This window comes from Lutjanus erythropterus, chromosome 24 (assembly GCF_056507025.1).
Source record: "Lutjanus erythropterus isolate fLutEry1 chromosome 24, fLutEry1.hap2, whole genome shotgun sequence".
Classification (NCBI taxonomy): Eukaryota; Metazoa; Chordata; class Actinopteri; order Lutjaniformes; family Lutjanidae; genus Lutjanus; species Lutjanus erythropterus.
In genome coordinates, this window is record NC_139340.1 from 11,135,654 (window position 1) to 11,151,077 (window position 15,424).

The window sequence follows — 15,424 nt, forward strand, 5'->3', positions numbered from 1 at the left end:
CTTCCAGAAGGTCTAAGGTTCTACCCAGAGCCATTTGCTTCTGAAGAACCCTTTGTTAAAGAAATGGGGTTTTTTTTGTGAGACTAAGGGTTCTGTCCTTTTCATCCAAAGAACCTTTTTGGAAGAAATAGTTCTTCCCTTGAAAAGCTCTTTTGTAAAGGGCTTTGCGTACCATAATTAAAAAGGTTCTCAGTAGAACCCCGTTGAAGGGTTCTAGATAAAACCCTTGCAATAAAAAAGGTCTAGGAAGGCCCTCGGTAGGCTCTAGATAAAACCATTGTAGTATAAAAAGGTTCTTGGTAGAAACTCCTGGGTGGGTTCTTGGAAAAGGACAGATGGAACCCCCAGAGAGGGTTCTGGATTGAACCATTACACCGTAGAAGGGTGCTCTGTAGAACCTTTCACAGGGGGTTCTGTATGAAACCTTTCACAGTAGAAGGTATAACCCTTTATGTTTGGCTGTAGGTGGAACTCTCTGAAAGCATCCAAGTGGAACCTCTATAAAAGTTTCTAACAGGAACTAAAAAGAGCTGAAGAACCCTTTAAGGTTCCAGCGAGCACCTTTACTTCTCAGAGTGTGTTTATATACATGCGGTTGTTATGCTGCCACGCTGAATCACATTATTGTTTTGTTACAGTAACTATTGGGCCCATTACTCTCTGCCACACACACAGGCTGCGAGCAGCGTGTAGATTTAATTGCAGTGATGTCGCAGGCGAGGCGAGCAGCTGGATTGGAGAGTTTTAACAGTGATATCAATAACGGAGCGCCACCTTAGGCCGATATAATTTCCCATCTCTCCTGACAGAGCGGAAGATAGAAATAATCAGTCACAACACCAGCCAGGCAGCCTGTAGGACCTCGTGTGACATCCGGCAACACTGATGGCTCGGGACCCATCTGTGTCCAGGGGGCAACGTCAGAGTGTGTGTGTGTGTGTGTGTGTGTGTGTGTGTGTGTGTGTGTGTGTGTGTGTGTGTGTGTGTGTTGGGATAATTGGTGAGAAGATCCTATAAGACGAGGGAACATCTTACTTGATCAGTGGTCTTTATAATGTAGGTCAGACCTACTCATTTTTTTTTTTTTAGAAGGACCAGATGTGAAAAAAAGTGAAGTGCCGGATGTTTACATTTCCTGTCTGATCTGCAAAGTTAGTTATGTGTAAAACGATGTAATATTTCATTTGCTTTTCTGCTTTTTTTTTAAATTAATTTTCACATCTGTAAAAGGAACATTGCACAGAAGTCTGACTCTCCTAATTAAAGTTTCACAAAACAGTCTCTGTGTCTGTGTGAATTATAAACAACTAGTTCAGGAACATTTTCTGTGTTTTATAAAAAGTTTGTTCCACACTTTCTTTGGATAACCTTTTTTCCCCTTGGTTTTAAGAGTTAGATATTAAACTTATTTATCTTGTCTTGATTTTGGAGATGAAATTCTTTACCAACACAAAACTGAACCCTGACTGAGTTTTAGACTCAATCTGAAAAGGAATCAGTGATTTAATCATGAATGATCAAGTGCTTCTTGTTTTATGGTGTTTTACAGTTTGCATCTTGTTGAAGTCTGGGTTTTGTGTTGTTAATCTACATATTTATTGTTGAGTTTATGTTTTGTACTGTCGTTTATTTGTTGTTGTTGAGTTTTATGCATTTTATAGGACCATCTAGGGACGGCACTGCAAATTAGCTTGGGCTATAAATGCTGTGTTGTGTGGCATTGGTTTATTTGGCATACTTGTCTCTATACAAATAAACATGACATAAATTCAAAGAAGCCACAGATAAGATGATTTTCAGCACACTCTCTTTAACTTGTTTTCCTCTGTAATTACTCTTAAGTGTCATCAGAGACATCACAAGCCTCCACACAGAGCCAGAGAGAGTGCAACAACAACATCCAGCCACTGTATATGGAGGAAAACTGCTTTGGAAAACATGCAAAACTCCACAACAGAGCAGCTGATTTAAAGCACTTACATGTTCCCAGAATGCAGCTGAAGATCAGTGGTCAGATGTTGAACACGCGCAGCATCAGTGATGCCATCTTCTTCTCACAGCATTTTGACTCCAGCCTTGAAACCTGTAGATCTGCATCACAAATATTGTTTTTTAAATCAATTTCTTCTAGATTTCTTGAGTTGTTCTTTTTTTTTCTACCCTGCACAGATTTTAAAGTCAGTGTGAGAGGAATTACACAAGCCAACATATGAAAGTAAATATGTGTGATTCTCTAATTGGGACCAAACCTTGTTTGAAATCTGTTCTGAGAGTGCAGACCTGCAACAGACTGCAGACAAACTACAGCTGAGAGAACACCACCTACACTACATACAGGCCGGCCATCTGCAGCATGTTCTGCAAAAGGAAATTAACTCGTTTAAGTACCTTTATGCAGCACTACCTACATTTAAAAGGTAACTTCTCTCACTAATTTACATTAAAACACGTGACATGTGGTCTTTTTATTCATAATGATGCATCTCCACATTTTGCATTGAACTGAAATATCTAGTTGAATAAAAAATAAACCACTTGAAGTTAATGTCCATGCTTTTATTGCATGATTCAGGTTTTTTTAAAATAGAGAGGAAAATACATTTTCGAGAACAAGTAGATCTGGTATAAACCATGAAATCAATTAGATTTTCATTTGACTTGTTGCTCAGTACCTTTTCCTGACTGCACGAGGATGACTGCACTATAAAACAGGCTCTTATGAAGTCCTGCTGCTGAGTAAATTAGACACACTGCAATGCTTTATAACTATAATATGCAATCACTTATTAAAAGCACATTTGTTTTAAGAAAACAATACATTAAATACACAGGTTCCAGCAAAGGAAAAGCCTTCTGAAGCTTTGTATTTGCTGACATCTAGTGGTCAAAAAGTGAAAAGAAAATCTAATTAATTAGTTGACCTCTTGTATGTGTCAATAAAATGTACCTGGAGAACAAGTTCTGCATCTCAGGTGTGATCAATAAAGTTATGTTCAGTCATTGCATGTCTGATGGTGTATAATTACTACTTATGTGTCTTTAGATTGTAAATCCAGTGGAATAAAGTTCATTTATAGCACAAATCAATTAATATTTTCATTAACAGGCAGCGTTCCAGAGGTTAATTTGTAGAAGAAAAAAAAAAAACACCACTCACCATATCAGACGTAGCTGCAGGCGCTGGAGCTAAAGATTATAAAAATTAATGGAAAAAGCGCTTGCAAACACAAATCTGTGCAAAAATCTTTTTTTTTTATTAGTGAACTTTTGGCCAGAGGCTTTCTTCAAGGCGAGAACCGGTGAATACAGAAATATCAAAGGTTAAAGAGCATCACTTGATTGACCTTAATGCAGAACAGTTGTGTTAATCAGTTGAACCTGTGTGGCTTAACATCAAGGGAATTGTAGTCTTTGGTACGGTAGACACAGTTTCTCTAAAGACAGTAATGATTATAGAATATATCAAAATCACAATATATAGAAACAACAAAGTTAAATAAAAAACACTTTTCTGTAAAGAATCTGCATCATTTCTTAAATTTATCAATTAGTTGTTTGTCAGAAGATGTGAAAATGTTGATCATTGCCCAAAGGTGATGTCCTAAAATACAAAACAAGACATTTATACACTGGATAGTTGCATGTATATTATAATACACACATGGTGTGTAGGATTCTACCTGAGACAAAGAGTACAGCCTAATAGATCCATCCATGCAGGACATTCACTGGGAAGATTAATGCAATCTCTCTTTACTGCCAATAATTATTCGTGGGTAATATTTATTCACATACCCAAAACATTAAAGAGAAAAGTTTGTAAAGGTATCACTATTCACTTTTTTCACATTTTTGGGTGGAAATTAATGTTTGTGAAGCCCGAGAACTAATAAGCTCATCCTGATTTTAGATTCAAAGTCCACATCAGAAATATCACCAGACTCAATATTTCAGAGTCAATCCCAAGACATCCCCTCCTGCTGGTAACCTTTTGTGCACTGTGCTGAATATTTTTGTCAAATTTAGAGACAAAATCTCAAAATAGATAAATGCACTCAAACTATTTATTGCTGTTTGCACCGAACAGCAATAAATCATCAGTTCTGATTGAAAGTTTATTTACATTTGTATTTCCAGTCAGTATATGAAAATTTTCATGTACAAGTCAAATATGAATTTATCTCCAGACATAAAGATGCCACTGTCTTCAGTCCAATTAGACTTCAACCTGTGCAGAGAGTGATGAAAAGAAAGAGGGAGGGAAGAGGGGTGAGGCGGGGGAGTGACAGAGAGGTGGAGGGAGGAAGAGCTGGAGGCTGCAGGACAGAGCAACGAGAGCAGCGGAGGAGGAAGCACACACCTGGAATTCAGGTAGGACATCTTTAACTTTGTTTTTTAAAAATGAACTTTGATGCACTTATTGTATTCTCAGATTTTGCATCTTAAAATCGGAATGAAATGTCAATCATGCATTTGTACCCAGAGCAGAAATTCAAAAATAAAAAAGCCTTTGTTTTGGACCAATTTGCTGCCTGCAGATTTCTTTTCATTTAAGTGATTGAAGTACGTTTCATTTAACATTTCAAAGAGGCCTTTACCTGCGAGCTTTATGCTCCCTAACTTGCGGTGAATGGCTCCTTTGTTTAGTTTCGATACGCTGGAATGCTCCTGAACATCCTGCATAATCCTCTCAATTATGAATGGTATCATTTATTCTATAGTCTCAGCACCTCGGCGAAGGCCGACCGGTAACTTAGCAACTAGTGCCTCTCATTCAACATTAAAGTGGGGTAACATGAGAAGACCCAGTGGCCTCACTCCAGGAGAGTGACAGGGATTTGTTACTGACACATAACCTACATTTTTCCTCATTCCAACAGACAGATTGAGGACTCTTAATACCTGTTAACCTGCATAAAGTGTAGTTTTAACATTCATATTGTACTCAAGATGTTTTCCATGATCTTCTGCTCCTTATTCCTCCTTTAAGGTCTATTTAAGTTACATCTGTCTTTTAATAGCACATGACAAATGTCACTCACAGATAACATCTTTAAAACATGGGAATCAGATTTTATCCATTGACACTCTGCGGTCACATGTTTCCAGAGGGACCTTATTGTGAACATGCAGAGGGTAAACTGACACCTCACTCTTTCATCCTTGCAAAAGCCTTGTTGTTTGTTGCTGCAGGGGGGCAAAAGGCTCTCTAAACTAGGTCTACGCTGTTAACATATACACGCCGGTACCCACATTTGCAGAATATGATCCATTTTGCATGGTCATAAAGACTCGGCATATGAAAAAAAAACAAAAAACACAGAGAACTGACCCCGTTCCTCTCCTGGCAGCCTCTCACATACCTCGTGTTGGTGGTGAAAGACGGAGTTCAGTTTCAGTGCCTTGAGCAGATAAGCGCCGCTGTTTTCACCAAATGTGACAATGAGGGTCTGTGCTGCGTTCGGAAGTAACTACTTGAGACTGTTGAAGATTCATGATGAGTGACCTTAAGAGAAATAACTTGGCAAACAAAGACTCACAAGCTTGTCTGCCTCAACATTCTTATAATGTCAGAAATAACTACAGATATTGACTAAATGATGCAGTTCAGATGAGGTACAGCATGAGTGGCAATTCAAGGCAGGTTTTTAGGGCACATTAATGACTGTAGACTCCACAACCTTGCATGGTTGCTATGATTCACAGTTTTTGAAAGATTTTATTGACTGCTTTGTTTTATACTGACTGCTGACTCCTCACTCCTGGTTGGGGCTGCAAGTCATCAACAACAACACTTATCTATTAGTCTGTTGCAGGCCATAATTTGGCCTTTGTCACGACTCAAAAACTGAAATAGGAGCATCTGCAGATTAAATGCATACCTGATATTTTATGATGCACTAAAATCAGGCACAATACATGTTTTTTAGCTTCTCTAATAATCTCTGTTATCTGCTTGCATGGTCATCATATTTTAGCATTCAAGGTTACTGAGAAGTGTGTGGCAGACTTCGCTACAACTTTATCACATTTAATTCTGATCTGAATTAAACAAAATTTAAAAATCATGAACTTTGGTTTGTAACAAACTTTAAAAATTGAACATGATATAATTAAATTAGTTACTGGGGTCGATCTAATCAGCTCTATGCCAAAACATCAAGGTTTTAACTTCATCATCTGTTGCCTTGCAGAGATCTGCTCTCTGCTGAGTGCACTCTTCTAGTTGTTGTTGTGATCAGTGGCTGCTCGAGTCTGAATACAACGCTGACCTCAGGGAAAACGGGACAGCGGTTACCTGAGAGCACTTTAGAGTCTCGTGAGAAATTGAATATTGTGTGGGATGGATAAAGTTGCAACTAAAGGGAACCTGTGTCCCAGTTTTAGAACAGCAACAGAAACGTACACAAGTCCTTAAAGGGTTTATGTGATACGCCTGAGTCACAGGTAGGTCAAATAGATTTCCTGGAGGGCCGAAGAGTTAATTTACAAAACAAAACAAGATGACAGCAGTGGTGAGGGAATGACTGGTGTTCTGAATATCAACAGCGTTTTGCTTTAGATTTACATTGTCGGTGTGCTGCATCGCCTCTTTTTCCAAAGCTGAAAGTCTTGTTTAGAAATATTTTAGTTGTAAAAGCACTTCAGCATATTTTAGAATACTGTTAATGTTGGAGTAAGAGCACCTGGAGAAAGATAGTTGATTGTTGAATCTCACAACCAGGATGCTTTGAGTTGGTGCCAGAGGGAAACTTTTGGCAGTATTACAACCCCAACCTTCATCGCTTGATATTGATCTCCTCCTTCCCTCAGCTTCATGCATCCCTCAACATACGCATTTTTGACACCTGTATGATGTAGAAAGAACATCATGCATACTAAAAAAAAGACTTATTTAAATCAGTAAGTGCCACAGAATAATTTGTGAATGATGACAAAGCTTTGAACATCATTTTGTTTGTTTTGTTTTCAATTAGAACTGAATTCATTGACAAGACAATAGCTTGTTTGAACTGCTGTTCATGCTGTTGGAATAAAAGAGAATATCATGAAACATCACAAATTAATTTGTCCGTGATATTACTTTGAAGATTTTTGCAATAAGCGACTCCCTGCCAAAACCCCACAGCCTTGATCAGGCAGTCAGCTGCAACAGAAATTGACGTTAGCCAGCGGCTCCGCTTCTTGTGAATTAAATATCTGCCTGACTGGCCACAAACACACTGGCATTTGAAGGGTTGTTGTATGAAGGTTTTGGAAGCTGCTGTCACCTCTTCCTAGTATTGTGTATGAGCACTGAAACGTTTGGTGGTTTGGACTATTGGACTGTAACTCAAAGCACAGTATGACTTGTGTGTTTTTAAGGTTTTTAAGGTTTTGATGATCATTTTTTTCTTTTGCATTTTCTCTTTGTCTTTACAGACACATAAAAAGAGTGACAATTGAAACCCCATTTGACAAGAGGACTGTTCAAATCTACTGTCTGCAATGTTGATGCGGTCTCATTCAGAGAGAAGAGCCCTCCTTGGGTTCTCAGCTCTCCTGACACACAGCACTCCAAAACAGAGAGACGTTACCTCCCCACCTCCTCTATCCTTCACTCCCCGAGAGTCCATCTTTACGCCCATATCTCTTACTTCGCCACCTCCCTGGGTGACTCAAGCCCTTTCCAACCTGGAGCAAGGAGAACAAGAACTGCAGAGCCTCAGGGAGCGACAGCAGGCTGAAGTGGAGGAGGTGAACCGTGAGTTGGACAACGCTGTGATTGAAGCTCAGAGAGAGGAGCGTCGGTTTCTTGAGAAGATCGAGCAGGACCACAGAGAGGCCCAGCGGCACCTCAGTCAGATGAAGAGGGAGAATGCTGCAGCCGTGCGAGTTGTGCAGTCACTCATCGACCAGCAACTTAGAAAAATGGGACAACTGAAGGAGCAGATACAAAGATGGGGCAGTACCGCTGGTGGAGCCAACAAAAATCAGCTCCAAAGGGGAGTGGCCGAGGTCACCCAACCTTGGGAGATCTCTCTAACACTGAAAAGGGTCAGTTTCTTACCAAGCCCTGTGTCCAAGACCTTAAGCTTAGGGGAAGTTGATGTTCGTGAGCAAGGTATGACCTACCCAATTGGTGTCTGTGGTGTCCAAGGACAAAAGTGTGCCTTGCACTCAGGGGATAAAGCATTTACAAACATGACCCCTCTTGAAATTCGGAAGGAACCACAAGCAAACAAACCTGGGCAAAGATACAGCCCAGACGAGAGCAATAAGGCAAACAGTGGAAACATGCGTGTTGTGCGGAAACTACGTCTGTCAAGCTCTACAGACAATGAGGATGACCTCAAATCACCCACCTTAAAGTCCCCCATACCAAGACATCGCCGTGTATCTGAGTCATCCCAAGACGAGGAGGTAGAGTCTGTTTGTTCAGACACACAGGGCCAAGACCTTTTCCTTGCTATCCCACCGGTCTCCAGTCAAGGAGAATCAGAAGGTGATGAATCTGATGGCAGACAAAATGGAATGAAGAGGCGCTCCACACTGAAGGGAAAGAGGAAGCAAAAGGCCCTTGTCTTGGTCTCAAGTGAAGAGCCATCCTGTCCTCCTGAAACAAATGAATCTCCAAAGACCAGCCGCAAAGGTTCACTGTCCAGGCAGAGTCTTGTAGATCTTTCCACCAGGCACAATCCACCTCCTCAACACACCCTATCCAAGAGAAAGACCTCAAATGGATCGTCAGTGGACAGTGGAAGTCCTACATCCCCAGTGGACAGTGAAGATTCCTGTTACACCTATACTCTCAATACTCCAGTCAATGGATCCCTCAAGCAGGAGCACAGTCGCTCAATGTCCACTGCTGACCTCTCAGGTAAACTTCGCCCTCTGATTAACGGTAACAAGAGTGAGCGTAGAGGATTCAGAAAAGTCAACCGCATGCGTCTTGCCTCTGAACCTTCAACTCCCGAACAAGGCCAAGGAAACGGCACAGAATCTGACAGGAACACCATGAATTCCGATGAACGACAACCGAGATCCCAGACTCGTGTGAGCAGATCTCTGTCCATGTCAGCAATTGAAGGAGACAAATTACACCAAGTCAAGGAATCGCAGCAATACAACAAGGATAAGAAAGACAGAACTGTGCCATCTTTGAGGGAAATGGATGAAGAGGGTGGTTCGACTGTGCTTGACTCAGCTTATCTTGTCAAACAGTTTGGAAAACAAGGATCTGGACGTACTGACTTCAACCTGCCAAGTGGTGTCCATGCAACTGTCAAGGGGCAGCTATTTGTGGTGGATTGTGGGAACGCCCGCATTCAGGTGACTGATCTCCAGAAGAATGTTGTACAGCAGGTGTCTCCTTCAGGGACAGAAAGGTCATCTCGCATCTGCAACTACTTTGACGTGGCTGTCAACTCAAAGGGCCTCATTGCCCTGACCTGTGCTGCTGAACGAGCTGTGCTGGTGTTCAGCCGTCATGGACGTCTCCTGCAAACGTTTGGAGGCACAATGATTGGATCCACCAATGAAGAGCTAGATGCGCCCAGAGGAGTGACTGTTACACGGGAAGATGAGTTCTTGGTCGCTGACATCAAGCGTGGCACCCTTACTTCCCTGAAGCTGGACCCCAAAACCGGGGCCAGATTGGAGCGCACAGTGGTGTCCGGGTACCACAGACCCTACCTGGTGGCGGCCTGTCTCACTACTGGGCTCATGGCAGTATCCGAACGAGGAAACGAGACCGGACGTGTCCCATGCATCCGAGTCCTGGAGCCTGGCTGGAACACCATCCGAATCCTGGGGGTGTGCTCTGGCCTGGGGCCCGTTCTGACCTGCCCTTGGGGTCTGTGTATCGACAGCGATGGAGATGTCCTGGTGGCAGACTGGGGCAAGCAGCACCACCGTGTTCTTGTCTTCCCATCCAAAGGAGTTGGCTGGCCTCTGGTGACGGATAACCTGAGCAGCCCAAGGGGCCTGGCGCTGCTCCCTGATGGTCACATGGTCGTGTCAGACAGCATGAATCACTGCATCAAGATCTACCGCTACAAGTAAACTGCAGAGCACGATGAAGACAGAGATAGAAACACATGTGGATAGAGTTAAGACTAATTTCTCTGAGCTGGTTAAATCTTTAATAGCAGGGAGTATCCTTGGGAATGTAATATGTGAGTTTCTTTGACTATAATATACAGCCTCTACCTCTTATCAGCTTTGATTTCATAAGATCATGTTAATGATGCATTTCAAAAAGATGATAGTACTTTATTTTTCTTTCATTATGATAATCAGTAGATTCAAGGCAAATGTATAAGATTAGTTGATCACATTTATTTAGGAACAAAAGATACAAGTAGTGGATAAAAGTAATAATGCATGCTTTTGAATTATCCTTGAGTGTTTTTATGTTTTTTTTTAATCATCTGGAATTAATCTACAGTAAAGCTTGGTAGCCTATAATGATGTGAGACTGAATTATATTGAATGAAATTTTGTGAATTATTCCCATAATGAAAAACATGTAATCAATCAATAATCAAGACAAGTAAGGACTCTCTTTGTAATCTATCAGTGTAATCAGCAGATAAAACAGTGTAGTTGGTTTAAGCATGGGAGGGGCTTAGCGATTTTTGTACTGTTCTCTGATTATAAAGAATTAAACTTTGATTTCAATCTAATTTTGCATGATTTTGTTTTTATCGGGGCTTCTGCCTAACCACACTTTATGACACAACTTCAAAGACTGTTCATTAGCCTTTTGGGGCATTTCTCTGGTGTCCATGTTTGCTCAAAGGCATCTGTGTTGCCAGAAAAGCCCGTCACCAATCAAAAAAGGGAACAAAGGGAGCTTACTGATCCTAATTTGACAAATATGTGATGATCAAAGTGGTAAAATGTTAACTTTTACCTTTTTTCCACGTAGATTTCCTCGAGCATTAAAAATATCTTTATTAATGATAGATACTGTGTCAAGGCTATTACCAATATTATAAATTTAACTTGTGTTGCACATAAAACTGGCATTTTTAGAAGATAGAGGTATCACCTCACAATGCATGACTGTAGATAAAAGCATGCCAAAGCCTCATTTTGCAACAGCAAAAATTCCATCGTCCGATCAACGCAAACACACCTACACATGCAACGGTGCACGCACACAGGCACCAGCGCACATACATGTTTGCTGACATGTCCACCCACGCACAAACATGTCAGTATAAAAGTGCAGGTTCAGGTCCTGCACAGTTCTGCTCCACTCCACAGACGGCTGCACACCAGAGGACTTCAGCATGGAGCTGCTCACCAAAACTCTGCTTCTGTGCTTAGCACTCGCCCTCAGTCATGGTGCACCGGCGTGAGTATTACTGAACTGCTTTATCTTGTATTGAATTAACACTCAGGTTAGGTCATTTAGGTCAGGATGTGCTCGTCATAATATCCTGATCCCAGGATCCTTCACTGCCAAGCTTTTATAACCCCTGAAAAGAAGTTTGTGTGCAGATGACATGTGCCTTTTTGGAGCCAACATTTTATCTGGTATACAGTATGAAAAATGTGTGTATCTAGTTTTTGATTAACATCTCTGAACTGGTTTAGATTCACATGAGCTCTTTTTCTCGTTAAAAACAGCTCATCAGGAGCTTTCATCTGATGACTAATTGTTTGCCAAAATGTCACTTATATTCATAAATACAGGGGGATTAAAAAAAACTAATAATATAACTCTGTAAATGGTATTTTCCTGTTTCAGACTGATGTTGCTTCAAGTTTTGAATCATTTTCTTTTAGTCCAAATTCTGTTTTTATTGCGTTGGATTCCAGTGTTTCCATTATTTTATAGACCCTCAGTCACTGATCTGGATCATTCCCACTTTTATATGTTGTCTAATCATTTGAAACAGAGCTGTGGAAACGTGCAAAGTCAGCGTTCAGTCATTTCATAACTTTGTTTGCTGTTCACAAAGTTCACCAGTCCGATCAATTAAACAAATTCAAGAGAGCAAAGTCATCGTTATCTTATTGCAGTGGTGGCATCACAGATTGATTCACCGTCATCAGAACGGACTTCTCGGAAATGAAATGTTACGCAGTACTGTGCTGAAGTGCAGACAGTAAGATTTTGTTTAATCGTTCACAGGGTCCAGCAGGATGCACCAGCAGAGGGTGAGTTTTTTTTTTTTTCTAACATTGCTTTGTTGCTGGTTTGTCCATAATTTCTCTGATAGTCGCAGAAAAATCTTAAAGATACACATTTTCTGAATTTATTATTTAAATTACATAATAATGTTATGTTTGTTTTTCTAATTCTGAAATAAAGATGCTGCTCTGCCAGACCGGTGCGAAGGTATTGAGTTCGATGCCATCAGTCCTGATGAGAAAGGGACCACTTACTTCTTCAAAGGTATGGATTTATTTATTCATTTATTTTTAAATTTGATTTATTCTTTTAGATGACTACGAAATCATACAGATTATTAGACTCCAATTAAACTTCAAATAAATGTGTATTTCTTTGACTTATTTTTGAGAGAATAATGAACATGAAAGGCCTCATGCTTGTGTTTGCCTTAGGCCCCAAACTGGCCTTTTAGACTGTGTAGTCTGGTTATGTTTGCTTTGTCAAGTGTTCTTCATTGACTGACTGTAATGTGTTGAATTATGCTGCATTATGCTATTTATAAATTAATTTAAAAAAAAAAACATCTCTTTTTAACCCAAGAAAACAAACAACTGGACTGTTTTTCCCAGCAGAATCATTTACGTTTCATTTTAGTTAATATTACAAACTGAATATATTTATTTCAGTGGAGTGAAACTGCAACCCTGATGTTCTCCTGTTAGGTCCCCACTTGTGGGAGAGTTTCCAGGGTGAAGCTCGGCTCTCCAATGAGAGCTTCAAGGAGCTCGATGACATCCATCACATCGGCCATGTAGACGCTGCCTTCCGCATGCACGACGCAGACAACCTAGACGACCACGATCACATCTATTTCTTCCTGGTATGATGCACAGATACTTTCCTTAGTGATATGATTCAGTGAAAAATTCAAGTTAGCACTGATCTCTACTTTTTTTTTTTTAGGATGACAAGGTGTTCAGCTATTACAACCACACTCTGGAGGAGGGGTATCCAAAAGAGATCCATGAGGATTTCCCAGGAGTCCCCGATCATCTGGATGCTGCTGTGGAGTGTCCCAAAGGAGAGTGCATGGCCAACTCAGTTCTGTTCTTCAAGGGTGTGTTGGCTGCAAAAACATTCGTCTCACTAAATCAAGACTATAATTAGGCTGTAAAAATCATGTTTAAAATAAAAGGAATAAATAATACAATGAGATGAGGAGAGATGAAGCTTCCCTTGACAAATGCAACAGAGGATTATCTCACTAAAACCAATGCTGCCCCCTAGTGGAGAAAATTAGTTGCAGCATGTTTTAAAACAGATTTTTGCAAGTTTTTTCTCCTCCTACAAATTGCAAATACTAAAACTGAACTTATCTAAATTGTCCTAATGCTAGTGTCTAGCAAATATTGTTAGATTTTTTTTTTTTTTAATTTTAAGGACTTAAGAATATCAATCATGTTATTCACACTAAAACTGTATTTGTCCCCCCACAGGGCATGATGTTCATGTTTATGATATCACCACGAAGGCTGTGAAGACCAAGACATGGGCCCACCTGCCAGCCTGCACCTCTGCTCTACGCTGGCTGGAGCACTACTACTGTTTCCATGGACACAACTTCACCAGATTCAACCCGGTAACCGGAGAGGTGAACGGTACCTACCCTAAGGATGCCCGCAATTACTTCATGCGTTGCCCCGGCTTTGGTGAGTTCAGTCAGGTTTGGTTCAGATCTTATAGCTGCATCAAACATGTACAAGAAATAACAGATTTATTCTGATAAATCTTGTGTCTTTGGCTGCAGGTCATGGAGGTAATTATAAAACCCCTAAATGCAGTGAGGTCAAACTTGATGCCATCACCACCGATGATGCAGGCAAAACTTACTTCTTTGCAGGTAAAGTAAAAAAAAAAAAAAGATAAAAAAAGAGGACTAGTCTTTAAAGGAATAGTTCAACATTTTGGTGAACAGATGTATTCTCCTTTCATGTTCCGTTGCATCGAAACCAAGAAGGCATTTCGTTGGATGCAAATTTTGTTTTACGCCCTAGAGTCATGAAGCGTTTTTAATTGTTTTCCAGGGAAATATAAACTTTGAAATACCACTGAAATACCTAAGAATATCCACAAAATTGCATGTTTGTCATTGTTGAGCACTCTGTGAAAAAGCGGATAAGTGTAGCTCCCAATATGTCAATTCTCAGGCCCCATCTACATGCGTCTGGACACCCTGCGTGACGGCCTTCACGCCTTCCCAATCACCAGGTCGTGGAAGGAGGTGACCCACGGAGTGGACGCCGTCTTTTCCTACGATGACAAAATCTACTTGATTAAGGTAAACCTTTAAGAAACCAATAAAACTTCTTCCTGCTTTGAGCTGTGTCGAAGTTAAAGCTAAAAAAAAATCCCTCCTGTTCTGCCGAACACCTGCAGGATGATCAGGTTTACATCTATAAAGCAGCTGCTCACTACACCCTGATTGAAGGCTACCCTAAAACCCTGAAGGAAGAGCTCGGCATTGAGGGACATGTGGACGCTGCTTTTGTGTGTCCCAATGAACACACAGTTCATATAATCCAAGGTAAAGTTTTGGAATCTTCAATTTCCCTTTTTTTGGGGTGAATTTTTGAGTTGAAAGTTTTTGGAATATTAAAAAACTTCAAATATGAGCAGAAAAAAAAAAGCTCACAAGTGATAAAATCTTTACACACATGTCTGTCAACAGGAGGGCATATGCATGATGTTGACCTAACCGCCACGCCCAGGGTCGCGACCCAGGAGGTGCCCTTGCCCATCTCTGATATCGATGCTGCTCACTGCGGTGCAGATGGAGTTAGGGTGTACAAGGGGGCACAGTATTACGAATACGAGAGCCCCATGACACTGGCTACAGCCAGAATCGTCCCCGTGCTTCATGATATCACCTCAGCGAAGATGGGATGTCAGGATTAGGGATGTTTCCTCATTATCTCCATCAAACATCAAGCTGTCTTTGAAATAAAGTTTGAAATAAAGTTGACCAAACTACAAAAGATCTGGATCTACTGACCAAGGCAGAGCACGAATGTTTCATCTGACATCTGAAGTTAAAGCCATGCTTTGTTTGTTGAATAAAAACTAGAAAACTATAAGTCTGGAGTGTGTGTTATTTTTTAATTTCACTAATATCATAAAGTAAATTCTCATTAGTTTAGAGGAAAAGAAACTAAAAGCAGTGCCAGTGTTCGGCCACTAGAGGACCCTCTGTACAAATGAATGCATTACACTAGAACTAATGAGAGAACCACATTGAACTGGAACAATGGTTTTCAA

General features: G+C 40.6%; 2 protein-coding genes across 2 annotated transcripts; both read left to right on the forward strand.

The window, feature by feature from the left end:
* The first annotated feature begins 4,318 nt into the window (after positions 1–4,318).
* On the forward strand, positions 4,319–10,667 carry LOC146304758 (uncharacterized). Its single transcript, XM_084713695.1, has 2 exons — positions 4,319–4,371; positions 7,423–10,667. Exon 2 carries the CDS (start codon positions 7,489–7,491, stop codon positions 10,042–10,044), a length of 2,556 nt encoding a protein of 851 aa, XP_084569821.1. The 5' UTR covers positions 4,319–4,371; positions 7,423–7,488; the 3' UTR covers positions 10,045–10,667.
* A 546-nt stretch (positions 10,668–11,213) lies between these two features.
* Positions 11,214–15,103, forward strand: hpxb (hemopexin b). The gene is made up of 10 exons (XM_084713290.1): positions 11,214–11,344; positions 12,128–12,153; positions 12,308–12,391; positions 12,832–12,989; positions 13,073–13,226; positions 13,606–13,818; positions 13,917–14,009; positions 14,317–14,447; positions 14,546–14,693; positions 14,838–15,103. Exons 1-10 carry the CDS (start codon positions 11,280–11,282, stop codon positions 15,062–15,064), a joined length of 1,299 nt encoding a protein of 432 aa, XP_084569416.1. The 5' UTR covers positions 11,214–11,279; the 3' UTR covers positions 15,065–15,103.
* Positions 15,104–15,424: the final 321 nt, after the last annotated feature.